At 42.8% G+C, this 27429-nt stretch overlaps 2 protein-coding genes and 1 non-coding gene across 3 annotated transcripts in view; 2 read left to right on the top strand and 1 right to left on the bottom strand.

Moving 5' to 3' along the window:
• Positions 1-13088, top strand: part of PYGL (glycogen phosphorylase L) — a 50106-nt gene extending 37018 nt beyond the window's left edge. The window contains exon 21 of the mRNA XM_061157385.1: positions 12536-13088. Within this exon, the coding sequence (XP_061013368.1) occupies positions 12536-12539 (4 nt within the window). The 3' untranslated portion in view covers positions 12540-13088. The remainder of the gene's footprint in view (positions 1-12535) is intronic.
• On the bottom strand, positions 89-22619 carry ABHD12B (abhydrolase domain containing 12B). Its single transcript, XM_061157386.1, has 13 exons — positions 22494-22619; positions 17307-17434; positions 16111-16213; positions 14319-14438; positions 12396-12426; positions 8964-9009; positions 8731-8860; positions 8279-8316; positions 6683-6762; positions 2647-2729; positions 1502-1580; positions 783-901; positions 89-682 (listed from the first exon to the last, which is right to left on the bottom strand). The coding sequence occupies exons 1-13, from the start codon at positions 22553-22555 to the stop codon at positions 655-657; spliced, it is 1047 nt and encodes a 348-aa protein (XP_061013369.1). The 5' UTR covers positions 22556-22619; the 3' UTR covers positions 89-654.
• A 2974-nt stretch (positions 22620-25593) lies between these two features.
• On the top strand, positions 25594-25700 carry LOC133067494 (U6 spliceosomal RNA). Its single transcript, XR_009695286.1, has one exon. It is a non-coding gene; the product is annotated as a U6 spliceosomal RNA (small nuclear RNA).
• Positions 25701-27429: the final 1729 nt, after the last annotated feature.

Consider the following 27429-nt stretch of genomic DNA (forward strand, 5'->3'; position numbering starts at 1 on the left):
TGAGAAAAAAATAGGTTCTTACTGGACTTGAACATTTTTACAACATTCTTTGATTTTGTTTCATCTTGTTAAATAATAATCTAGTTAAGTATCTCTGGGAATTGGGAGGGAAAGTGTATGACTCTGCTAGGGCTAATAAAGTGTCACTTCAAAGGCTATATGAGTGCCATATCTCTCTATTTTGTAGAAGATTAGGGATCAGACTAGGACTTTCCCCAGTGCTATTCGGAAGGCTAGAAAACAGCTTGGAGCTTTTTAATGCCTTTTAAATTAACTAAACTGAAATACAAATTATTTAACTATTGGAGCATCTTTCTTATACTGCTGTCTAGGTCCAAATCAAAGACCACCTTATCCACAAATATCCTCAGAATGTGGGTAACTGTACATTTTTAGATGGGATCAAATTTTTACCAAATTCTCATCCTTCATGGTGATGTTCTTGCATGTTCCCCAAAGGAGACTATGATAAGATAAATGAGAACATCCCATAATACCCAACATCCATGCTTTCTTTCCCTTACTAAAATGGCAGGTGACTTATAAAAATGTCAGTAAGTTCAGCTCACTCAAGCAGCCCAATACAGTTTTACATAAAAAGTTCACATCACAGCTGGTGTCCAGACGAAGTCTTCGCTCTCTGCTGTTCTGACTTCACGCCCACTGCTGGCTCAGGAAATCTCTGCAGGAAAAAGACCTCGATGATCTTACATGCCTTCCCCACCACGTGGTCTTAAGTAAGCCAGAGCAGCCCTCACTGCATTTAGCAAAGCAACTCTTACCTCACGGTATGTAACAGGGCAGAGCTTTTACAAAGGGAGTTGTGTCGGAAGCCAGGAGGAAAGATCACCATCTTCACCCTCTCTTTGTTCCTATATGCATTGTGGGCAATTTCATAGAGCTGCAAGGGGCAGAAAGACAAGGACTCAAAGGCTGATCCGTCAAGCTGTTGTTTTGTTTTTCTAATCTAATTTTCCTGAAAGGGTATAGAAACAACTGTCTTAGGGAGTTAGTTCCATTGAATTGGTGATGTGGCACCCTCCATATCTCTGAGTGGCTGCCTGTATAACCAAGGAAGGAAAGCTGCACATCACATAAAACAGTGACAAGACCTCATCGCACCCCTGGCCATACCTCCCTGCAGGGGGATAAGGAACTGCAGTGGACCCCGACTATTTGTTAAAAAGAAAAGGAACAGCATCCCTATTTTTAGAGCCACTGCAGGAAAGACTGCCTGGAAGTTCCCAGAACATTCTGGGATCTTCTCTGCATTTGCTGATCCAGACCCCAGATGAGGAAGCAGGATCCCCCACAAACACTCCTTTGAGCTGAACAGCATAGCACGCTGATGCTTATTGTGTACACCAGCCAACACGGCAACTCAGGATGCACAGAATCCCTTATAATGTCAGAGACCCTTCTTTTGGCACTAATCAAAGTTTGGCTGGCTGAGAAAATGGTGAAATTAGTATGTTTCCATCAGCCACTGAGCTTAGTATACCTTTTTTCCAAATTCCAAAGGTACCGTTTTGTCATCCTCACCATGTATGATGAGAAGAGGAGAAGACAGGAATTTGACACTAGGAACAAGTGGAAGAAAAGTATTCAGTTCAAGAAATACATTGAGATTTCTCCTCTTTTAAGTTCAGGCTTTAGCAAAACATGAAGTTCACCCAAAATAAAAGACACTTTTTATATCCCTCCCAGGAATAACAACTTCATATATAATAAGCTTCATATAGTGACATTTTTCTTCCAGCCAAGATTCTTCTATTTACTCATATAATTTAATCAGGTATTTAATTTATTCTTGTGTGATTTTTTAAAATAACAAAAACTGAATTTGTACAGAATTAAAAGAACTTCACTTTTTCCTTATTCTACCTATTTCATAATATGTGGAATGTTTTAATTAAAATTTTTTTAAAAAATTAACAAAACCAGAAAATAATAGGAACTACCACAAGACCAAAGACAACTCTTTGTAGCCATTTATTTACATTTCCCCATAAATGTACAGGATGGACATGAGATGTTAACAGGTTTGACTAGCTTCCTGGTCAACTTCCTATTTGGTAATTCAAAAAGGCCATGACATGAAGAATGGCAAAAGCCCTTCCTTGGCCCCTCCCAAATTCTGATACCAGCCACCCCTGCCACAGTGACTCACCGCTACTCCTCAGGATGTCAGATTCCTCAAGTGTGTTGAAATAGGAAAACACTGATAACGACTGCCTGTTTACAAGCACTCTAGATTCTCCAACTGTGAGAAGCTAGCTTGCCACAGTCTAGTCATTGGGCTTGCTGTTGGGTAGTCGGCTAGATGGTGTATGGATTTTGGTTACATGGGGAATAAGGCCCAGAAGTTGGAGATTCCTCCAAGGAATGCTAGGTTAGACCCTACAGGACCTTTAAAAGGTCCTAAAACACCATAAACTACAAATCCCTTCATAACTTCAGAGAAAAGTACTGAATTGGTAAAGTTATTAAGTTAGACCTAAACATAATACCAAACACTAAAAATCTGTAGACACTTTACCCCAAATCCTACTGCCCATCTAACAATTCTCATCTACCTATTCAGTAAGTTACATGATAATTACCCCCCAGAATCTAATAAAGGACATCTTTACATGATTAACTTACTTTTCATCATTGGGGAAGACTAGTTTGTCTTTCCTCAGGGAATCCATAACTGACTTTAAAAATCCTGGAAGTTTCCGGTAAATCTATTTTTCAAAAAGAAAAAAAATTAAAATATGGCCTAAAGCTATGTCATTTGTTAGAGATTCTCACTATGAACTATAGTAGTATAGAGTGTAGTGACTTTCTAAATATACTAAACTTTTTTGGAAAACATAACTTTTATGATTTTAAAAACAATTCACATTACTTTCACTTTCACACTTTGGAAAATACAAGAAGGAAGAAAAACAAAATCACACATGATAAAGTAGACAGTGCATGGGGCTTCCCAGGTGGCACAGTGGTAAAGAATCTGCCTGCCAAAGCAGGAGACTCAGGTTCTATCCTTGGGTTGGGAAGATCCCTTGGAGAAGGAAATGGGTAACCCACTTCAGTATTCTTGCCTGGAAAATCCCATGGACAAAGGAGCCTGGCAGGCAACAGTCCATGGGATCACAAAGATTCAGACACAACTGAGAACTAATAGGTTCACATTTTCACATTTGGTAGAGAAATGGGTACAAAATATGCAGGTTGAGGCCAATAAAGACAGACTTCTGCTTCACAGTTTGGACGTGAGTCTGCTGCTTTCGGGAACCCACGTGGTTCCCCAGGGTCTGTCTGGCCTGTATTTCTGGCATGGCTGCAAAGCAAGGACCCACATTCAGGTGCGGTCTGGAGATCCTAACACTGCTTCCCTTTCCCTCCCCTCCTTTGCCCTTATCAGTGCTAAGGGCAAGATTTCTTGTCTTCTCTTTTCTTTGTCTTTAGTTCTTCTACCCCTGGAATCAGGACTCCTCTGATGAGAGCTCAATAAGAGAAGTCCTTTGGCAGTTCATCTCAGGTTCCAGAGGAGGGAGGAGAAAGTGGGTTTCTTTCTCAGTTCATCCACTCCTGTGATCCCTCACTCCACTCCAGCCAGGGGTGCCCCTCGGGACTTACAGGTCCAACTCCCCTCCAGCCCAGACCACAGTGAGGGGCTCCTAGTTGGTCTCCCTGCCTCCTCTCTATTCTGGAATTGCACCAGATAATTTTCTTTAAATCTGCTGTTATAGATTGTGGGGAGTGGAACTCTATCTATTTAGAAAAACAAACAGCTCCTATCTTGGCTGCAAGGCCATCCACATCTGGCCACAGTCTTTCATCCCAAAAGCTGTCTGCCAGGAGTTAGAAAAGATAGGACTGAGTCCTGTTTCCTCCTTACAGGGTGAGTGGCAATCGGGCAGGCCACTGAGCCTCCACCTCCCTCAGCTCTCCGTGGAGGCAATGGTGCCAGACTCAGGTGCTGTGAGGATTTAAAAGGAGTGCAAGCTCTTACACAGAGGTCCTCCACGCCTCTCGAGTATCTTATAAGACAGAATCGCCCCATTCTGGCCACATGCCTTGGCTCACCTTCTCCCCTCCTGTCTGTGTTTCCTAACTGCTCTCCCTCTCCCTCACCTCGCTAAGAAATGAGCTTAGATCCTATCTCCTTGTAAGTCTTCATTGATCACACTTGTGCACAAGACCGTTCTCTTCCCTGAATTCTCCTGTCCCTGAGAATTACTGTCCCTCAAATTACTGTTCTGGGCCTCCCCCAACACAAGCTTAGTCTCCTGTGTACCTGAGTGGGAAAAAGAAACAGGCGTTTGTTGAGTACCCATGTTTTGCATGATTATTTTACTTAATTCAAAAATACAAATACACAAAATCCCTATGCAGTATCAACCTCATTATAAAAACAGGAAAAATACAACAAAGGAAAGTGGTTTACCAAAGTCATAATTGGTTAATGGCAGAGACAAAATTTGAACCCAAACCCAAACCTATCTAGCTTTATGAAGCCCAGAGTCTTTTTCCACTATGCCATGCTGCCTTCCTATTCCAACTAACTGATTCCAAAGTGATACATGGAAATCCATGTCATTACTTTATATCCCTATCTCCCCAATTGCAGAAAACTTCTTAAGGGTTAGGACCTATGCCTTTTACTGTATCTATGTCTCACACCACCTACACTTTCTTATTCAACAGTGCCTTACCAACGGCACTCCACTGCTAATAAAAACAACTAATGGCCACTGAGTGGTTACTCTGTGTCAGCACTCTTACACATGCTTTTCATATGTGAATTTATTTATCCCAGTAATCTTGAATAGATTTAACAAAGCATTAAAAGCTTAATTAGCCCAAGGTTACATAGCTGTTAAGTGACACCGTGGGGAAAAACCCAGGAAGTCTGACACCAGAGCCATGGTTCTTAAAGAAAATATATTAAAACCTTTCTGTGAAGGTTTCAGAGATCTACCAAGGCAGTGAGGTCTTGAGTGGTCCAGACCCCAGAGAGAAGGGATGCCCAGAGAGGTGAGCCTCACACTCGACACCACTTTGCTCCTTGAGACCACTGCCAAGTCAGAAGAAAGCCAGAAAGTAGAGGCAAAAGAACCCAGATGAGATGGCACAAATAGAAAACACAGTAAGAGCCGAATATAATTACCATAAACTTCAGACTAAGGGTTACATCTGAGGTGAGGCTCACTGCTCTGAGAAGTAACATTACAGGAGACTTCCAGGGTGCCAGGGGTGCTAATTTCTTGAATGGTGGTTACATGGAGGTTCAGTTTATAACTATTAAATCATAGATGTCTCTATTATGTTCAATTTCAGAATTAACAAAATTTCAAAAAAAAAGTCAATGGAAAACTTGTATCTAAACTGTAACATGTCTACAGGCTAGTGAATTTATTAGTAATTATTCAGAGTAATAGTAACAGATGTTCAATTAACTGTCTTTAATATTTAATTGTCTGGAACCAATTTAAATGGTTTATTTATTGAATCTTAAGTTACTTAGCATTCAGTATTTTGGATTGTAGAGGGGATTCCTGTAATGAGTTGAGCTTAGAGGGTACAGACATTTTAAGATTATGTGGTTCTGTGAATGAATGAGCTGTCCTGTAATGAGCTGAAATAGTTAAGCAGATTACAGAAACTTCTATGATGATTTACTGTATGAAAGATTCCAAGGGTAGACAGTTGGATTTAAGTACCCTTAAGATGCCTTCCAACAGTAATCAACAATTTGCAAATTTGGGCTACATGTCCCCTCTAAGAATCTCACCGCTTTCTCTCTCATTTACTAACATTTATATAGAGGTATTCATGGGGTCGCAAAGAGTCGGACACGACTGAGCGACTGAACTGACTGACTGACTGATATAGAGGTATAACTGTAAGCAATTGAGCATGAGACATGGAATGAAATTATGAAATTAGCTAATAATGGTAACAGGTACAACAGATAAAAAAACCACATCTTGTCAGTCAATTTTTTCTAATTCATCTTCTTGGAAAGATGGTCTTCTCCACCTGGGATGCCATGCAAAACCTTTTGGCAGCTTCTTGAATTCTTTAGAGACTTTCTTATCATAAAATAATGAAAGATATGTGGTTGACATTCATAGGGCTAAATATGATGTATGAAAGGTTTATTTTCACTTTGAAAAGGGACAATAAATAAGTGAACCAAAGTCAAGTCTATCTATAAAAAAAATTATAAAAGAGAAGAGGTGTAATTTAGTTAATTGGACGGGGGGTGGTGAAAAAACCTTTGGCTCTTAATAAGCCACTGAAGGGCTTCCCAGCTGGTGGTAGTGGTAAAGAACCCGCCTGCCAATGCAGGAGACATAAGAGATGCGGGTTCATGTCCAAGGTTGGGAAAATCCCCTGGAGTAGGGCATGGAGAAACCCATGGACGGAGGAGCCTGGCGGCCTACAGTCCATAGTCCATAGACACGACTGAAGTGCCTTAGAACAGCACATACACAAGCCACTTAATCTACTAGAAGGAAACAAAAGAACAAAAATACAGAAGCCATTGTGCCCTCCTTTAATAGTAACTGCCTACTAACCTATCACAAGTTAGAATAACTTAGAAATATATAAGACTAGTTAAGAAAGGGAAAATGGTTAATAAACAGCCTGCCTTTGACATCTTGTGAAGATGTATGAGACTCACCTTTAACAAGGGATAATTGATACTTGCAACCCATATGTTGGTAAATGGAGCTTCCAGGATAATTGCATCAGCTGGGAATCCTTGAAAAATAATAAAAAAGAAAGAACTCCCCTATCACATTTAAATACTATCTCTCCTAAATAAGGGATCCTCGTCTTGTACGTGAACTACCTGCATCAAAATCATTTGTGAATCATAATATATTGTTAAATTTGTGAATGCAAAGTAATGACCCCACACCAGACTTCGGTGAGAAGTCAGGATCTTGGGGGTGGGAAATGTGAGAATGTGCATTTTTAACCAGCACCGCTAGAGATTTCATTTCTGTGCACGTGATAAAGAAAATCACTACCTTTAAAACAAGATTTTCATGACTTGGATAATTTAAGAAAGCAAAGGATTATAGGAAGGGAGAGTGTTCTGCAGAAGCTGATTAGGTTGTTTTGGCCAACACTCTGAGAACAAAAGATCAAATACTGAAGTTACCATATATGGGCTTTAAAATAACTTATTGACAAACAAATGGTAAAATAGTGAAATAGTTATCTTACTGCCACTCTAGAACTCTATGCCCCGTAAAAATATCCTTTAAAAGTGAAGATGAAATAAAAACATTTTCAGACCAAAGTTGAAAGAATTCCTCACCAACAGACAGGTGGAAGAAAAATCCCAGATGGAAGCATAGACATGTTAGAAATAATAAAGAGTAAAAAAAAGGGGGGTAAATCTAAATATTGACTTGATAACATAAGACTAATAATGTTTTATGGAGTATGTGATATAGAGAAAATTAAAATACATGGTAGCATAAGTTGGGCACTTAATGGATTTAAAATGTTCTAAGATAATTACATTATCCAGGAAGTGAAGTATTCATTTATGTGGGAATTTAGTTCAGGCAATACAGCACTGTCAACACTAAAGGAGCCATGAGAGCTTAAAGGAGCAATGAAATGATGTTTGCTTTATTTCCATAAGTAATTAAGATTGTGTAGAGCAGGTGACACGCTTTAAAATGTTTACGTAACTCACCCTGACCTGTACTGCCAAGTAAAGTTTAAGATATAATGCAAGTGATTACAAGCTTTCAATGCATGTCAGAATCAAATCACCTGGTCCTATTCATAGAGTATCTAGTTCATGAAGACAGCCAGGATCCAAGATACCTGTGTTTATAACAAACACCCCCAGCAGATTCTGATAAAGGCAGTTCTCAGAACACTTTGAGAAATACTGACATATTAGATAAGGAGGGCTGCAGAAAGCAAGTCCTGCCTACTGTTGCATAAAGTATAATTTCCCCCTTCTGTAGCAGATTACTCCATAACAATACTTATTTATCACTTCACATGATTGCTCTTTTAAAGTAGTTTTAACTCTTTCCTTAGTATTTACTTTTAATTTCATGCCTCTGAAAACCAGCGATTGCTTTATATTAAATACAAAAAAAGAAAGTTCATTACACTATCCAAAGCTGCCTAAACTTGGGGTGCTTGTAGGTATCTCTATGTTCAGATTGTATAGAATAGTCTCTTCACTGTTTTTATTTTCCCATCTCAAGCCGAGAAATTATACCATGTAAGCATTTTATCATACCCTTCTCTTCTAGAACTTTTGCAGCATTTGTTGCAACTCTGTAAAGAAATGGAAATTAGTACATGTGAAGCAGTGACTTAACAGTCAAGTAAACAGTACAAAATGCAACTTCCAATATGAGCATCTGATGAAAGCTCTTGACCCTCAAATGCACACAAACACAAAATCTTGCACAGGATTCCAAGGGATTCCACTGGCCCTAAAGAAGAATCCTTTCATTTAAAACTCTCAAGGAGAGTTCTGGAATGGGCTTCAGTGTCATAGATAGCCATAGAGTTACACGTCCCCTTGAATTACAAACAAGCACGCTGAGGTATAAGGCCCCTAGCCACTTGTGGAACCTGAGAGAAACTGTCTCCTAGCTCAGAGGTCCTCCTGCTGCTCACTGCTGCCTATCATGTGACACTAACGCCCCAAGGGTCCACCACGACCCATCTTCAGACCCCACTTACCCTGTCCCCAGAGAGTGGCCCCAGAGGCACACAGGGGTGGTACCACTTCTCGCCTTGGTCCACTCATAGACACAAACTGCATCTGCAGTCAGTCCATCCTCCGTGGGTGTACCCGTCGAGTCCCCGAACCCTGCCCACGAGGAAAGGCAAACAATATTACTACCTCCAAAATGAGGGCCATCAAAAGGCCCCTGCTTATTGAAAAATTTTTGTACACTGTTCTTAACACATACCTCTGTAGTCAACAGACAAGACATGAAAGCCGCCATTACTCAGCACCTGGATGACAAAGGAGCTGTTATCACTTTAATTAGGAGATGCAAACAAAAAGGTGGTCTCACCTCCTCAACACTTCCATAAGCCTGGTGGTCATGGTTAATAGGTAGAGAAAAGATCCATTTCTGAAATCTGGTGTTTGACTTCAAACTTAAGATCAGACTCAATAGGAAAGAACAGCAGAGCAGGATCACACAGCCTGGGTCACACCCTAGCTCCGTCACTTACCAGCTATCTGACCTTGGTCAAGCCACTTAACATCTGTGTAATCTAGTCTGAGAAGTGAAAAACAATACTTTCAGGATGGTTGGAAGATTGCATGAGATGATGTATTAAAGTACCTTGGGGACTTCCCCAGTGGCCCAATGGTTAAGAATCTGCCTGCCAATGCAGGGGGCACTAGTTCAATTCCTGGTCCGGGAAGATTTCACATGCCACAGAGCAACTAAGCCCGTGCACCACAGCTACTGAAATCCATGCAACTGGGAGCTTGTGCTCTGCAACAAAAGAAGCCATGAATATGAGAAGCTGGTGCACTGCAATGAAGAGTAGTGCCCCTGCTCGTTGCAACTAGAGAAAACCCACACACACAGCAAGGGAGACTCAACAAAACCAAAAATATAAATTAATAAATGTAAAGCACCTTGAAAGTGTTAAGTCACTCAGGCATCTCCAACTCTTTGCCACCCCATGGACTATAGCCTGTCCATGGAATTCTCCAGGCAAGAATACTGGAGTGGGTTGCCATTTCCTTCTCCAGGGAATCTTCTGACCCAGGGATTGAACCCAGGTCTCCTGCATTACAGGCAGGTTCTTTACTGTCTGAGTCACATAGTGAATATCTTTTGTAGGAACTTCCTGAAGGTAAGAATGCTAAATAGAGTTGTAGTAGAAGCAGTCAATAATGGGAAGATATTCGTATTAAGTATGAACAGATAAAGAGTTAATATTGATCAAAAATAAATCACTTGATTACATGAAACCACTTTCAAGCCCTGAATAGATAAATGAGAAAAGAATATAAAAACACAATTTAAATGAAGAAAATACAAATGACAGATGACGAGAAGGGAGATAAAGGGGGACAAAACTTTACTATGCAGGCGCTTTTAAAGTTTTATTTAGTTCTCACAACAGTCTTAGAAGGTAGGTATTATCTGCATTTTACAGATAAAGAAACAGGGCCTTGGAGAACTTAAGTACCTTGTTCACACAGATCCAAATAGCCAGAACTTGAACCACAGCAACAGAACCAAGATCACACCTGGGCCTGCCTGGGTTCAAACACTGTGCTTTCCCCCCAGACATAGATGTGGGAGAAAAAAGAGAAAAGTGAAAAGTGTTAGTCGCATCCAACTCTTTGCAATGCCATGGACTGTAGCCCGCCAGGCTCCTCTGTCCAGGGAATTCTCCAGGCAAGAATACTAGAGTGGGTTGCCATCTCCTTCTCCAGGGGATCTTCCTGACCCAGGGATCAACCTCTGGTCTCCTACATTGCAGGCAGATTCTTCCCTGTATGAGCCGCCAAGGGAGCCTTTAGATGTGAGACCCTGAACTTCAAATACAACTGAACTAATGATGAAGAAGTAAATGAAACTTTTTAACATTTAAACTACATTCTCTCCAAACAAGTTATCTAAGACACAGGGCAGTTCAGCATCCAGGGAAGCTGGAACACCCATGTGTTGATTGTGGTTCCATAAGTTGAAGAACCACTTGACAACTTAAACAACAGATCCTACTCCCAAGAATTTATCACCAGGAAAAAATTCCAAAAGAAGAATAAACTACCTGCTTAAAGTTTTCTGTAGCAATACTATTCTAAAAGAATTTAGGAAAAAATATTGTATCAAAGAGGAGTAGAAATATTTAAGTAAATAAATAATTGTCTATAAATAATGGAGAATGAGCACCCTTTAAGTTGGTAACTATGACATCTATGGAAAAACATCAAATAATATTCTTAATAAGTAAAAGAGCACCACATAAAATTATATATATAAATAATCAGTAACATAAAGACTTTATAGGGATTAAAAACTAGGTGGGAATGGTACATAAATGAAAACATTTACGTGCTGTATGATTGAAGTGATGAATGAATGAATGAGAAAGGGGGAGAGAGAAGAAGAACAATTTAATAATGACTTAATTATTAAAAGAAATTGCCTATCCAAAGGAAACAATGAAGAGCTAAGGAAGTTTGGCCAGGCTGGAAAATGATGACTATGGTCTGTGGAATCCAGAATCTGCCCGGAGGAAGAAGTCTTATCATAGCATCCCTACACATCCCACCCACCACCAGGAGGATCTGGCTACTCTTCACATCTACACCTACGACTCTGCTCCTTTCTATGCACATAGGAGACATACAGTTGAGCTTTGCCAAGAGTAGAAGGGGAAAAAAATACATATTCTCACAGTCATCAGCATCACACCCTCCCACTTGGAAAGTACAAAGAGTGGGGTGTAGAAAGCAAACCTAAAAATTAATAGGCATCATCACCCCAGGCAAAATGGTAATCCAGCCCACCCACCACACAGGGTGATAGAGAGGGGAGGAGTAGACAGGAGAGGATGGCCCTGTCTGAACAGGGGAAGGGGGATGAAGATGGTGCTAGAGTGCTGAGCCTGGCAGGATTCTGGACCCCATTCATGCTGTTAAATCAGGAAAGGGCTCTGGGGTGGGAACTGGCTTGTGGGAGGAGAGATCAGGTCCTGGGATCAATAACTATACAAGCAGCCAGATCACCTGAGGGAGGGATTCCTAATGACCTCACGGGAGTGTGGGAGGGCCAAACAGTAGCTCGCCAACCAGCTCTGAGTCAGACATGGTGAGGCGGAGAGTCTGCCATCTTCCTTACGCTGGGAAGTACAGGGGCCGCCCCAACAAACCAAAGCAGGTACCAGGCTAGTGAGGACACCAAGTTGTGGCTGGCCACCTTCCCTCTGCTGAACTTTTTGTGGGGCCAAAGAAGAGCCTGAATGACGTAAGAGCAGACATTCTATGTCTTTATCCCATACCACAGAAAGGTTGCTCCTGGTAGAAGGAGTGGCTTTTGCACTTAATATATTTTCTCAACCAAGCCCTCAGAGAAAGCAAAGAAATGTGTCTTCAATTCCTTCTGGTGATGAAAGGAACAAATCCATGAAAGTGTTTGAGACTCAGAGACATTGACATCTGTTTCAATCCCCCAAGGTCAATTTAGGAAAAGCAGTGCATTCAAGGGACTGTAGGTCCCAGACACCACCACCCGCCCCCTTGCCCCCACACCAGGGAGCTCTCAGGAAATAACCTGGCTGTGGGCTAAGGAAGACCTTAGGGCTGTAGCCCAGAAGAGAAGAAATGGAAATGTAAAATTGGTGCCTTGAGGCCCCTTCAGACATACCTTTACTAGTTTGAGTCTATGAGAAGCTGCCCTGTAGAGAAGGTTTAAAAGAAAAGGTAAGAATTAGGAATTACAATGACACATTCAACAAAAATCACTATCATGCTGCTGGCATCTGATCTCACTACTTTCTTTTTCAGGTGAGACAAATAAATAACCAGGGGAGGGGGCACTACTTCTTGGTGCCGGAGCCCCCATGCCTGCATCAGGGTGAACTCCCTGCCTTCCCCACGGTGAGCACCGCCTGCCCAGACCACTAGCGCTTCACAACATAAGCATCTGATGAACTGCTGACCATCCATCTTCTTGCACCGCTGCACAGCAAAACCTATTTCTCAGAATACTTCTTGAAGCTAAAGGAACATAAGTCCCAGAAAGTGGCTTTTCAGGAAAAGGGATAACATAGCCAAGTTCACTAAAGTAAGATCTGCCTACATCCTGTCCGCTCTGCCATGAGGGACATGATGAAGTGAGGACAGAAACTCATAAGCCTGGAGGTTCAAGAAACACTTTCTTCCAAATAACAATAGTCTGCTCTCTATGAACCACACAAAAGGGAGAAAAAGATGACTCAAAAGACAGAGGAGTCTTTAAAAACCATTTGAATTTTTAGAGCCACATTTCTTAAATATTAGTGAGTCATGAAACCCTTGGAACCTGTGATTAAAGCTATGGACCCACTGCCCTGAAAAATGTATCTACTCTTCAAATTTCATGTACAGTTCGAGGTTGGGAGTTCACAGACCCTCTGGGGCTTCTACAGATCCTAAGTCTAGAACCACTGTTTTCATCTAGATTCCCTGTGACCTGTCATTTGGCCTCCTTCCAGCTCAGTACTGCTGGAAGCAAGCTGAGACTTCAGGACAGAGGAAGGTAGCTAGTCCCGAGCAAGAAAATCTGGGAAAACTGGGGGCAAGAGCCGATTCACTCAGAGGGCAGACATTGATAGTGTGACCCACAGGACACGTTAAAGAAAAGTACATTGTAACACCGTACCCAAGTTTGCACAACCAGAATAATGTTAAACAATGTTGAAAAATGTTGATTTCACAAGAAATCTCTGTAAACGTGACTCTGAGGCATAAACCTCAAGAAAGCCCCCTGAGCAAAGGCAAGGCTTGAGAAAGCCATTGTCTGACACAAAAGACAGTGAGTAAAAGAGACAGAGGCGAGGGAGCTGAGGGGCAGAGTCCAGAGCTTGTCACTGAGTTTGAAGTGTCCCCCCACAAGAGACGGCAAGGTCTGTGGGTCTCTAAGGAGCATCGCCCCTCCCCCACGCTGAGAGCCACAGTCAGAGCCAATATTCGTCACCCACCATAATGACACAGGCCCACAGAGGGGCTGGCAGTGCATCAAAGAAGAGTCAGACTTCCAGGAGGCACTCTTTGTTATAAAGCAAGGTTGGGATGACAGGAGTGGGCTGCGGCATCAATATTCCAGGCTAGAATTAGTCAGGTGGCCCCCCAGAGCCTGGGATCAGAATTCTAGGGGATCTCTCCTGGAGATCATACATTTGATTAAATCTCCATGTGGTTCTGTGAGAAGACCATTGATGTGGAAACTCTTCCTTATCCTCCATACCGCATACATATTTCCTATCAAGTCATCCATGGCTTCAGTTCATCATCTCCAACACTCTTACAGAATAAAGCAACACTGCCTTCTTTGAAATCAGTATCCACATTTTGAAGTTTGTCTCCCTTTCAGGTAAGGATCCACATTATTCTACATATGGAATATATAGATTTTTTTTTTTTTAAAGAGAAGCCTATTGCTAGAACACCCTCAAATTCCAACAAATGGAAACAAATGTGTGGAAGGATGCTCACAGTTAAAAACAGCTCTGCCTTTCATTCCCCCACAGGAATGAAATGCTCTTTTGCTCTCTTTGAGGGAAAAAAAAATCCAAGCAAAGGCACTGACCTGTGTTGTGCACTGCCATGAAGATAAACAATAATTGGGTTGCCATCACAGAGGGCTGCTTCATACCAGCTCCGGCCCTTCCCCTTAGCATCCTCTCCCCGGCAGCTGGGAACTGTGTGCCTGAAAAGTAAGACAAGGTTTTAGCCAACATGGACATAGAGAAGAATTCTCTATCCTCACTAAAAGTCTAAAAGCTCCTTGTGTCAATCAGATACATATTTATGTATATGAAACATATTATATACAAAACCACCTGGGAAAGCCCATATTAATTAGTAGAATATATAATAAGTTATAGTTTTATATGTAAATATTTAATCTATTTATATACAAAAATTTATCTGAGTAATATACGCATGGGCTTCCCAGGCAGCCCTACTGGTAAAGAACCCACCTGCCACTGCAGGAGACATAGGAGATGCAGGTTCGATCCCTGGGTCAGGAAGAGCCCCTGCAGGGGGGCATGGCAACCCACTCCAGTATTCTTGTCTGGAGAGTCCCATGGACAGAGGAGCCTGGCGGGCTGCAGTCCATGGGGTCACCAGGAGTCAGACACAACTGAAGCAACTTAGCACGCACACAGGCAATATATGCACATGGTACCAATTAAAATATAACACCACGAACATCTCATAATGAAAATTATTACTGCCCTAGCTCACCTCCCCCATGCCCAGGGATAACCCCTTTTAACCATTTACATTTTAGTTCTGATTCCTACACCAATTATGCTTCCAAAACTGCAGTTCTTAGGTGTGGCTTATTGAAATGCAATCTATTGGGTGGAAACCAGTAAAAGATAATAGATATTTGCCACCTGCTATGGGTTTGGCTGAAGAAACAAGCTGGAAAAAAGTTAAAGGGAAACCAGTTTGGGTAGGAGAAAAGAACTTAAATATGAAATTAAGATATTCTTCTCAAGAAACCGAGTGACCTTGTGATTTTAAACACCTAAGTGAGCTCTAGTTCCCCACCCCCAACTTGTTAAATCAATGAATGAACTCTGATAACACAAATACTACCATATGACACTGGCCGCATGATGATGAATCTTCAATCCTCCAATCACTTAGAGGCAAAAAGTCTGACATCAAACCCCCAAGGCCTCCGTACCAAAAAGACAGGCATCACTGCCAGCTAGATAAGTGGTCATAAGGACAGTTGACTCACTCAGCCAAGGGCGGATGGGGCAAGAGCAAAGAATAAAAATATTTTCAAATTCCAGCACTGTCAGTGGGACTGCATCCTACAGATTAGAAAAAAGTTATGTGAACCCATTTTGGTTCCTAAATATTCCACGATCACATGTTCAAACTCAGGGAGGTGAAATATACAAGAAGGCAATGGGAAACTGGCAGCCAAGAACAAGCAGGTAGAACCAAACAGAAGAAAATGTTGAGATTAGCACAGCAAGACAGATAGTAGGATGTTCATGACCTTGTTGGACAAATATTTATGGGGTGCCTTTGCCAAGCACCATGCTGAGCAATGAAAACCCACTAACCAAGCCCCCACCTGTGAAGTTATTGTCTCGTAAAGAAGACACACATTAATCAGATAATCACACAAGGAATAAGGCAAGGAAGAGAACCACTCAAGGCACCTGAAAAGTGAGATTCTCGAAAAGCAAATTCAAGCAGGTCAAATGTCAACACAAAGGGAAGGTGTGTGGAACAGCTTCCTCCAAGGAACACCGACCTCTCCACAGCAAGTAACACAGCACTGCTCCGCTGTGCCCTGTGACATGATCACCCGCCCACTAAGCACCCCAGTGTCCGACCAGCGCACTCACCAGATTCCCAGAATTACCCCAGGTTCGACTTTGATGTAGAAGTTCACCGTGTGAGGAATCTTCAGCTCTGGTTTCTTTAAATCCACAAGAAATGGTGCTTTGACTAGAAAGTAGAATTCATTACCAACTCCCAGAATCGAAGTCCATGTCGTTTCATCACAATCCAAAAAAGTAATTAGCCTCATGTTTGACATGTTTCTAAGTTATAAGCACTACACTCAATTCCGAGCAAAGTATTTTATTTTATAAACTAGGACGAGCCCGCAGAAGAACTGACCCCACAAATACTCTAAAGCTAGACTTAAAAATAGCACCAGTGTGGCAGCCCCTAATAGAGTTTATTCCATTTTATCCCTGTTTCAAGTGAAAAGCAAAGGAGACCATTCACCTAAAAAATAAGAGGGTATAGAAGAAGGTAATGAGTTTGGGGGCAGAGAGGTTTGTTTTATTTGGTTGGATGTTTTTTCTTTGGCTGCACCAGGTCTTAGGTGTGGCTCTCAGGATCTTCAGTCTTCCTTACAGCATATGGGATCTGTAGTTGCAGCATTTGAACTCTTAGTTGTGGCACGCGGGATCTAGTTCCCTGATCAGGGATCGAACCCGGGCCCCCTGCATTGGGAGCATGGAGTCTTAGCCACTAGTCCACCAGGGAAGTCCTAGTAATGAGCGTTCCGCTACTTACGTCATGCATTACTTTTGCACTAAGTAAAACATAGTCACTAGCCATACACCATGAAATGTCCAAGATCAACGTAACACTTAGAGACACACAGGTGACAGCACTGTCTGTGACTAGAAGAACTGTCTCCCACACTAACACAGCATTCAGTAGAAACAACACAGGAAAGTAGATTTCTCACATCAACCTGTCTCTCTCTAGGGATACAAGCAAAAAGAGGAGGTGAGAAGGAACAGAATACAGAAAGCACTAAGGTATCCAGATTCACAGCTAATTTGAAGGCTGAGCTCCAGGACTGAAATCCCACCCACAAGGCCATGGTTTGCTGTCTATCCCAACAGTTCACCAGGATTCATCCTAGACCCCAAAGGCAATATAATTAGGTTTCAGACAATTTAAGTCTCGCCACAAAGATGCTGACATATCTTTCTCACTATGTCATAACTGTAAGGGCAGTGAGTTCTTTAATTGGGAAAATATACATATAAAGGCAGATTCACAAAAGGTACATACTTACAAAAGTTTACAAAAATCAGCATGTGCATCAGAGGAGGGCAAATCTGTTCTTTTAATGATTTACTTGTAAAGCTGTCACACAGAGTGGCAATTTTCCTTCCGAGTGTGGAACAGGAGTGTGGGAAAGATCTGTAAGATATTGTGAAACAAATAAGGTACTCAAAATCAGTCCAAGTTTTGTTTTGGTTTGTTTTTCCTTTTAACGTCCAAATCAAATTCCACAGACTGATACTGGGAATTACAGGCAAGCTGGCATTTAAGCAAAATCCTTTACAGAACTGTGTGCAATTAGGGCAGATCCAGACCAGGCACTATGGGAGAACCAGGAGAGGAAAGGACAATCAAGCCCCCAGTCAGCTGCTCAGAAAGCCCCGGTATGATGGGATAGGAGAGGCGGGGACACGGATGCACCCAAGTCAGACTTACTTTCTCAGTGTACCCCACAGAAAGCCAAGACTGGACCCCAAAGTCGGCAGGAAACAGGGTTCAGACTGTTCAACAGCTGCCGCAGTTTTTAATCACAATCAGTGCTGTATGTGCTAGCTATTATTAGTAATAGCTGTGAATGAATAATCGTCAGATTCCCCCCTCCTTCTGGCTGAGTCTTGGGAAAAAATGAGCCAATGCGAGAAAAAAACCCACTTCTGAGGTGAGTGGGATCGTGAGGAGCAGGGTGGAGTGCAGGGCAGGACCTGGTCAGGTGATGGGACACGGGGTGAGTGGTACAAGGGGAGCCACACACATCTTGTTTATTCTACTGTCCCATTGGCATGAACCATCCAAACTGGGAGCCACCAGCAGACAACTTATGATTTTTCCATGAGGGCTCACTCAGGCCACCTGTCTCTAGTCACATCTCCCATGAGAGTTGAGCATCTCCTGAACCTTTTAGAAATAAGGGATACAGGAAGTCACTGTCACCACCTTCCACTCCAGTTTTTGTTCACATCATTCCTTAAATGAATCCCTTTCCCTACTGTGAAAGGTCAATGGGAAGACCATCGATGTAATCAAGTTATGAGGTTGTGGGGGCTGGAAAGCATGTGTGATGCACTGTTTCCATGTCCTGATTTCTCTGCTAGACCAGAGGCATCTTAGAAGACGTTACATGTACAGGTTAATGTAGTTTGCAAATGAAGAGACTGAAAAGTCTGTGACCTCTTCCCAAGGTCACAGAGCCAATGAATGGCAGAGCCGCGTGAATCCAGAGTTGCATGATGATCTCCAGTGAGCTGTCACAATCCTGGTGAGTTCTCCTTGTCATCCTTGAAGCAAAAATGAGCCCCAAGAACGAGGCTGGGCTCTAGCCAAGTCCAGTTCTTACAGAAAGTTATATCAGGATCCTTTTCTCTTCTGCATCCTTGCCCCTCTCAGGGTCCCTCCTTCCTCCCACTCTCTTCTTCCATCCTGTTTCCATATTCTCAGAAGATACTAAAAGCATCAAAGAAAGATCTCTAAAAAAATTCTCCCTGTAGTGTAATAACTTAAAAATCAGTGCATTTATACATATTTGGAAAAGGCATGAAGGCAGAAGATAGTGAATCTCTAATGAATTTCCAGCAATTCTGTGGGGAGCAGAAAAGATAAGCAGGCTAAGGGTGAGGGACAGCTCTTCAAATACATCAGCCATAGGCAACTGCATACCCATAAAATCAGCAAAAAAGAAATGAAAATGATTGTTTCATACTTTAAAATAGCCTCTGTGAAGGTGGTTGGAAGGAGAGGACGTTGTTATTCCAATTTTAGAGATAAGATACTAAAACCCAAAGAAGCCACTTTGAGCCACAGATCAAGCCCAGACAGACAGGCAGAACTGAATTCTTATGCTTCCTTCCAGTTGGCTGGATCCGGTTTTCTTTCTCCTGACTCTCTGAACTCCCGCTACCCTGCATGTTAGTCTCCCACTAAGTTGCCTTTTGAAGGTAGCAGGGTGCTTGGGAAGCAGAGGCAATAGAGGGAAATATGCTTCTGTTTTTAAAGAATAATTCATACAGGACCCTTCTCTCAAATAGCTCAAGGCACTTCTCTGAGAAGCGCTGTGGGAAGAGAACACAGTGACCAGATCCCTCCGAGCATCAATAATGCACAGCCGCTCCTTTTAACTATGGGGCTGTCAGTTTGACTTCCCCTAGATCAATAGCGGATCAAAAGTCACCAGCGGCTAATAGACCTTATTTGAGCAGAGGATGCGGTTTCAGTCCAATCCTTGCTCACGGCCAGCACATCAAACAGCCACCTTGAAGCTTTGGTGTTCTTTTGCCTACCCTTTGATCAGCTCTGGCTGTAACTGCACAGCCTCCCACAGGGGCCACAGAACCTAACTGGATGATTCTTTCTGGCGCTGGAACCTGAGCTGCTACAGGGCCAATCATTCTTGCTTAATGCTCAGAAGTACCAGCTTTGGGAAGCCCAACTCTGACCACAGTTGGCAAGACAACAATTCCAAATGTTAAGACATGCTGCACAGGCATCCTGTGCCCATTCATCCTACCAACACATGCTGATCACCAAACACCAAGTTACCTCTTTCTCCTCCCTCCTTTCCTCCCAACCAGATCCCCTCTTTCCTTCACATCCACTCAAGTGTCCCTTCTTTTTCAAATCTTCTCTAGACAGATCTTCCCATGGTGACTTATGCTCTTTTTTCACCCCTCCCACTAATTATAGTCAGGGCCACAGTTTGACCCTTAATTCTTTGCTGATTTTTTTTCTCACTATTAGCCCTGTATCCCCAGTGACAAGAACCACGTCCCAGCTAATGCTGCTTTTACTTTCCACTCTGCCTGGCACAGGGCTGTTGCTCTTTGTTGTTTAGTTGTTCAGTCATGTCTGACTCTTTTGCGACCACATGGACGGTAGTCCACCAGGCTCCTCTGTCCATGGGATTTTCCGGGCAAGAATACTGGAGTGGGTTGCCATTTCCTTCTTCAGGGGATCTTCCCGACCCAAGGATCGAAACTGTGCCTCCTGCATTCCAGGCAGATTCTTTACCACTGAACCACCAGGGCAGCCTTGGGCTGAGTGCCATAAATATCCATTGAATGACAGGTTGAGAACAGAAAAGAGTGTATTTCTTTCGTAAAGGAGAAGGAGGCAAGGCTTATTGGTAGCTTTGGGGGACAGGGAAGGGCTTCCTTCTCTTTTGAGTAGGAATGTGAGCTCCCCAAGAGCAGGGGTTTTGCCTGTTTTATTTATGGCTGTGTGCCCAGAGCCCAGGCAAGTATCTTGATAGCGAGTGGATGACCAACACACTGGGGAGGATGGAAAAGTTTGTCAGCCTTCTCATGGGGATTTTCTAAGTACCATTTCTAGAAATGTAAAGGCTGGAAGTGAAATAGGGAGAAATGAAAGGGAAAATAGCCCTTTGAGTTCCCCCAACTTCTTTCCTGAGCATGGTTTCCATTTTTCTAACTCAAAGAAAATCAGCAGCAAGAGATTTACTCTGCTGGGCCCATCCATGTTAAGAAGTGACTACATCTGATGAGACTTTTGTAAGATAAATCCATCCCCAAGGCATTAAAAAATAATCACTGTAAATATCATGGTTAAATGTTCTCCTTGAATCTCATGACACATCACAATAGATCCAGGGCTACAGGCCATCCCAGGCACACAGAGAACCCTCCAAGAATGTTTGCTGATCTAACCAGGCTCCATGAAACAAAAAGGATCTAAGATGCTGGATTTCAGTCTGCGCCTCAGTCTGACCTAAATTAGATCAGTAATTTTCAGCTCGGATGAAGAAATGCTCAAGTATTTTATTCTTTCAGAAAACATCTCAAGACTTATTTTTAGTAATTAGTATTTAGAAATAATAGGGAATTCCCAAGTGGCACAGTGATAAAGAATGCAGGAGAAACAAGAGTTTGATCCCTGGGTTGGGAAGATCCCCTAGAGGAGGAAATGGCAACCGCTCCAATATTCTTGCCTGGAAAATCACATGGACAGAGGAGCCTGGCAAACTAAAGCCCACAGGGTCCAAAGAGTCAGACATGACTGAGCCACTGAGCATGCACACATTTAGAAGTAACAGAAGATCCCACCTCCCCATCTCCACTCCTCTATCAACAAAATGGGCTGTTCTCTAAAAACGCAAAGCAGCTTTGATTCTCTGTCAAATAAGTGTTAAATAACCAGTCACCCACTCTATAAAGAACTCAAAAGTAAAAGGTGGTAAATGCCAGCTTTCCCAAACAGCTGTTTCAGGGATGTAAGGCCCACGATTGTGAAGTTTGAAAAATGCAGCCAGTCAGGACATTGGGCCTGGTGTTCGGATCTGATACAAAAGGGGGCTCCAGCCTGCACTGGGGAGCCAGGGAGAGCTGCACTCTGCCCCCCTGCCCTCAGCCACAGCAGGAAGAGAAGACAGGGAATCAGGGTTGTCTTAGCCACTCAGATGTTCCAAATTGAGGTCTCCTATGCCTGGATGTGATTCTTGGATATTTTGTAGTCAGCAAAAGTTAAGCAAAACAAAACAAAGGAATACAAAGAAGAAAAGTAAACTAAACTGCCAACACCTTCCCACACCAACAAAACACAATAAAATACCCAGTCTCTTGGGTCTGGGTTCTCCAACCAATACCTAGATTCAGTGCAACAAGACTTGTGACAGGATATTGCTTGCTGGTCGGTTCAGGTAGTCTTAAGATTACTGCTCAAGCCAAGGATTCATGGAAGCAAGAAAATTTAAAACCTGCTGACCTAGACATTTCAGATTTAAAGGAGGTAAGAACTTGGCACAGGCAATACCAAGTTATGGTTTCGAAGTACTGTGCATCTCTAGCATTGTGGAGACGTCTTCCTTAACTCCACGGCAGAGTTCACACTCAGGGAGGTGGTTTTCTGACCCTTCCCATCTATCCAGATAGGCCCTTGGTCTAACAGAATGCCATCCAAGACAACAACACAGATTATTATTGTCACTAATATTATCCCGCTGTGAGTACAATGTCAAGGTAGTTAAGAGATTGATATGGAAGCCTGAACCAGCTCTCTGGAACTCCATTTCGGAAGCACCAAAGGGATACACGTTCCTGAAAAACCGTAGGCTTGAGTCTCACTGGCGCTGGTAGGGGCTGAGGAAACAGCCGTCCAAGAGCCCTGGGGGCCTGCAGCCCCCCGTCCGCGCCGGGTGGTACCTTCCCCGCCGCATCCCGGGCAGCGGGGCGTACAGCGCCCGCGCGCTCACCGCAGGTTCCGCACGACCATGTGCCACCACGCGGCCACGGAGTCCCGCCCGTCCGGCTCCATCCCGCGTCGCGTCCCGATCCGCCACCACAGGAGCTGTCGCAGGCAACCGGGAGCCGGGAGCCGTGCCCCGGCTTCCCTCCTCCCCCGCGAGGGCGGCGACTACCCGGGGGCCCTGCGGCGGGTGCGGCGGGGCGTCCTACTCAGCGCCGGTCGGGGCGCGGCCGAGCCCGGCTGCCTTCGCGCACCCTCGGCCGCACGCAGTGATTTGTGATAGGAACAAGTGACCTACTCTTCCAGCAGGCCACGCGCGAATTCATTTCTGTTTTATCCTATACGTCTCTGTGTGCGCGCCCTGCGTGGAGTGAAATACATTTCTTACTCTGACAGTAATAAAAGTCTGAGAGTCACAGCTTTAGAAGACACTCCTGAAGAATATACGCTTTCCTCCACTTTAACCCCCATTTTTTCTTTCTCCCTTTTGTTTTCCCCCTTTTCCGGAATCTTCCCTTCCCAACCCCCATCTCTTCCCTCTCTCCCTCTCTCTCCCTCCCTCTCTCTCTCTCTCTCTCTCTCTCTCTCTCTCACACACACACACACCCCTGTCATCATTACTGTAGTAAGAATTTCTTTGGCTCCCTTCCATTGACTACTACTTTATCTGTCTGCAGGGTTATGAACTACACAATTCCTCCATGTGTCCAAATTCACCACCTTCTTGGTGTTTTGTTTACCTAGCAGCAGGTAGCAGAAACCGTCCCGCCGCTCACCCCTCTTGCATCAGAAGTTGAGGCTTTGAAAGATTTGGTGAGGATGCGCTTACGCTTGCATAGCGCACTGTCTCCTGGGAGCAGAAACTGTCCTCCGCTGGAGCTGTTCCAGGGAAGCCACCTGGCAAAGTGTGAGGATAAGGGGTTCAAAGGGAATGAGGTTCCATTTGAAAGCAATTTGATGTCAGCACCAAGACTACATCTGGGAGGCAAGGGGCAGCCTCCTCAGAGGGAAAATGTGGTCTCTAGTGTGTCTGAGCTTTGGAGGCTTTGCCAGTTGAGCAGAAGGCACAAGGGGGGACTACTCACCCACAGAAAGTGCAACTGGCCAGTCTGGAGGAAAGCACCAAAAGGCGGTTCCCTTGCCGGGCTGGGCAATTTCAGATAAGTGGTCAGAGAAGGGGGAGCTTTCTTCACTGCTTCTTGGAATTGCTCTAGGAATGTCAACTTTTGGCTGCACATCAAGATAGAAGCCAAATCAGACCAGGAAGGACTAAAGGAATCTAAGCCTGATTGATGAGCCAGCTGCAGGTGGGTCACACCCTGCGTGGTGAGAAAGGTTATGCCAGCATCGGATTCCATCCCTGGAGTCATTCATCAGTGGGTCTGGAATCTCTGAGGTCTTATTCTGGGGAGCTCCAGAGGATCCCCTGGGGCATGCCCTGTGGAGGTAGAAGGATCAGAGATGGGGGGCAGAAGGGGAGGGAGAGACAGCAGATGCTGTTGGTCCCAGATTCTATGTCCATCTGTTTATTCAGATTGAAAGCTCAGAGGCCTATGTGCTGATTGAGCAAAGTTGTAAGCCCCAAGTCTATGGAAATGTTTGAAATGCTCAGCAAAGTCTCTGAAGTTAGAAATCACTATGGCCCATTTTTTTTTACTTTTTTTTTGGGGGGGGGGGCATTTTTTTTAAAGACTATAAATTAAAACCCTAAGAGAACACAGCCTGGTACTCTGTGATGACCTAGAGAGGAGGGATGGGGGGGAGGGGAGGAAGACTCAAGAGGGAGGAGATATATATATATATATTATAGTAAAATTATGGCTGATTTGCCTGTTTGTACAACAGAAACCAAAACAACACTGTATAGCAATTTACCTCCAATCAAAAAATTTTTAAAAAAATGTAAGTTCTGGTAGAAAACTTTCCCCAGCATTAATAGTTCCTTTTCAAAAGACACATACTGTAAGTCATTGAGCAGAGTCTCTGCAACGATTTGGCAAAATATAAAAAGCAAATGATTCATTTATTCATAAAGCACCTATTTCCTGCATACATGTTAGGTGCCAGGCACCACATTTGGTGTTACAGGGACACAAAGCAGAATCCTGTCTGGCAGACAGACTTACCTGCAGATAAAATGATAGCACAAAATAGGTATTGAAGAGTGCCCTGAGGACAGAAATCAATAAAGTTGTGGGAAGGGGTGTGCCAAGGCCTGGACATGGAGAAAGGGGATGGCTACAAAGGGACATGAGGGAACACTTTAGGCTGCTGGAAATAGCCTATCTCTCAAGTGTGATGGTGATTGCATGACTGTACATGTTCCCCAAAATTCACTGAATTGGAAACCTTCCAAGGTTGAATTTGACTAAACATAAATTATACCTTAAAAAGCCTGACTTATAGAAAAGTGACCTAAGAAATGCACAGATAAACTGCATAAGTGAACATTCCTTTCTGATGTCGTAGAAATGGCGAGACAAAGCTATGGTATGAAACCGATACTGAATGTTATTTGTGCTTCTAGTAGGAAAAAAGATCCCACTTAGAGATAGATTAATTTTACCACCTCAGATTATTCTAGAGGAAAAGAATGTCCCAAACAGCTGTCCCATACAGCTGTGGCGGTAAACCACTGGTGAGACAGCGTTTGAGGAACGAAGACCTGGCAAGCAACAAATCACCGATTTTTCCATTACTTGGAGAATGTTTTTTCTTGAAAGGAAAATATTTAATCACTTTGAATTTTCTTCTTTTTTGTGCTTTGTGCTTAGTCACTCAGTTGTGTCCGACTCTTTGTGACCCCATGGATTGCAATCCATCAGTCTCCTCTGTCCATGGGGATGCTCCAAGCAAGAATATGAGTGGGTTGCCGTGCCCTCCTCCAGGGGATCTTCCCAACCGAGAGATTAAGCCCACATCTTTTGCATCTTCTTTTATTGAGATATAATTAACATATAACATTAAATCAGTCTCAGGTGTACAATATAATGATTCCATATTTTTATATATTTTGAAATGATCACCACATTAAATCTCATTAACATCCATCACCATAGTTATAATTTTTTTTTCCTGTGATGAGAACCCTTTTAAAATCTACTCTCATGCTCACTTCAACAGCACATATACTAAAATTGGAACAATACAGAGAAGATTAGCATGGCCCCTGCGCAAGGATGACATGCAAATTCATGAAGCGTTCCATATTTTGCTTCCCCCCCCCATATCTATCCCCCATATCCACATCCATAATCTATTCACGTCTATCAGTTCAGTTCAGTTCAGTTCAGTCGCTCAGTCGTGTCCAACTCTTTGCGACCCCATGAATCGCAGCACACCAGGCCTCCCTGTCCATCACCAACTCCCAGAGTTTACTCAAACTCATGCCCATGGAGTCGGTGATGCCATCCAGCCATCTCATCCTCTGTCATCCCCTTCTCCTCCTGCCCCCAATCCTTCCCAGCATCAGGGTCTTTTCCAATTAGTCAACTCTTCACATGAGGTGGTCAAAGTATTGGAGTTTCAGCTTCAACATCAGTCCTTCCAATGAACACCCAGGACTAATCTCCTTTAGGATGGACTGGTTTGATCTCCTTGCAGTCCAAGGGACTCTCAAGAGTCTTCTCCAACACCACAGTTCAAAAGCATCCATTTTTCGGCGCTCAGCTTTCTTCACAGTCCAACTCTCACATCCATACACGACCACTGGAAAAACCATAGCCTTGACCAGACGGACCGGTGCTGTAACTCACTCATAAGCAAGGTAACTTAACCCATCGAGGGCCCCAGGATTCAGTCTGCAATTCCTCCTCCAAAAAATAAAAGATAAAAAAAAATAAAATCTACTCTCTTAACAATTTTAAAATATACAATACAGTATAATTAACTGTAGCCACTAAGCTGTATATTACATCCACAGGATTTATTTATTTTATAACTGGAAGGTTGTTTTCTATCTTTTGACCCCTTTACCCATTCATCCATCCTCATTCCCACCTCTGGCAGAAGCAACCAGTCTGTTCTCTGTATGCATGAATTTAGCTTTTGTTTATTTTTAGATTCCACATATAAGTGAGACCTTTCTCTTTTGTCTTTCTCTGACTTATTTCACTTAGCATAATACTCTCAGTGTCCATCAATGTTGTCACATATGTGGCAAGATTTCCTTCTTTTAATGACTGAATAATATTCTACTGTGTATATATACATATATATATATAGATATATATATATATATATCACATATTCTTCATCCATTCATCCATTGATGATCACAGCTTGTTTCTATGTCTTGACTACTGTAAAGCTACAGTGGACACTGGACACATATCTTTTTGAGTTAATATTTTTAATTTCTTCAGATAAATACCTATAAATGGAATTGTTGGATCATGTGGTAGTTTCATTTTCAACACCAATTTACATTCCCAGCTGGGCATAAGGTTTCCCTTTTCCCCACATTTTCACTAACACTTCATATTTCTTGTCTTTTTGGTAACAGCCATTCTAACAGCTATGAGATGATATCTCATTGTAGTTTTGATTTGCTTTTTTCTGACGATTAGTGATGTTGAGTACCTTTTTGTATATCTGTTAGCCATCTGCATGTCTTCTTTGGAAAAGTGTCTGTTCAGATCCTCTGCCCATTCTTTTTTTTAAATAAACAGCTTAATTGAGATATAATTCACATACCATAAAGTTCACCCTTTTAAAGTATACAATTCAGTGGTTTTAGTATATTCACAGAGTTGTACATTTATCACCACTAATTTTAGAATACTTTAATTCACCCCAAGAAGAACCCCCATACCCCTTGCTGGCTCATATGGTAATTTTATGTTTAATTTTTTAAGGAACTATTAAATTGTTTTCCAAAGTGGTTACATTGTACAATCCCACTAGCATGAGCCCTGTATAAAGAACTGCCTTGCGTTTTCCCA

Source organism: Dama dama, chromosome 12 (assembly GCF_033118175.1).
Source record: "Dama dama isolate Ldn47 chromosome 12, ASM3311817v1, whole genome shotgun sequence".
In the NCBI taxonomy this organism is placed as follows: Eukaryota; Metazoa; Chordata; class Mammalia; order Artiodactyla; family Cervidae; genus Dama; species Dama dama.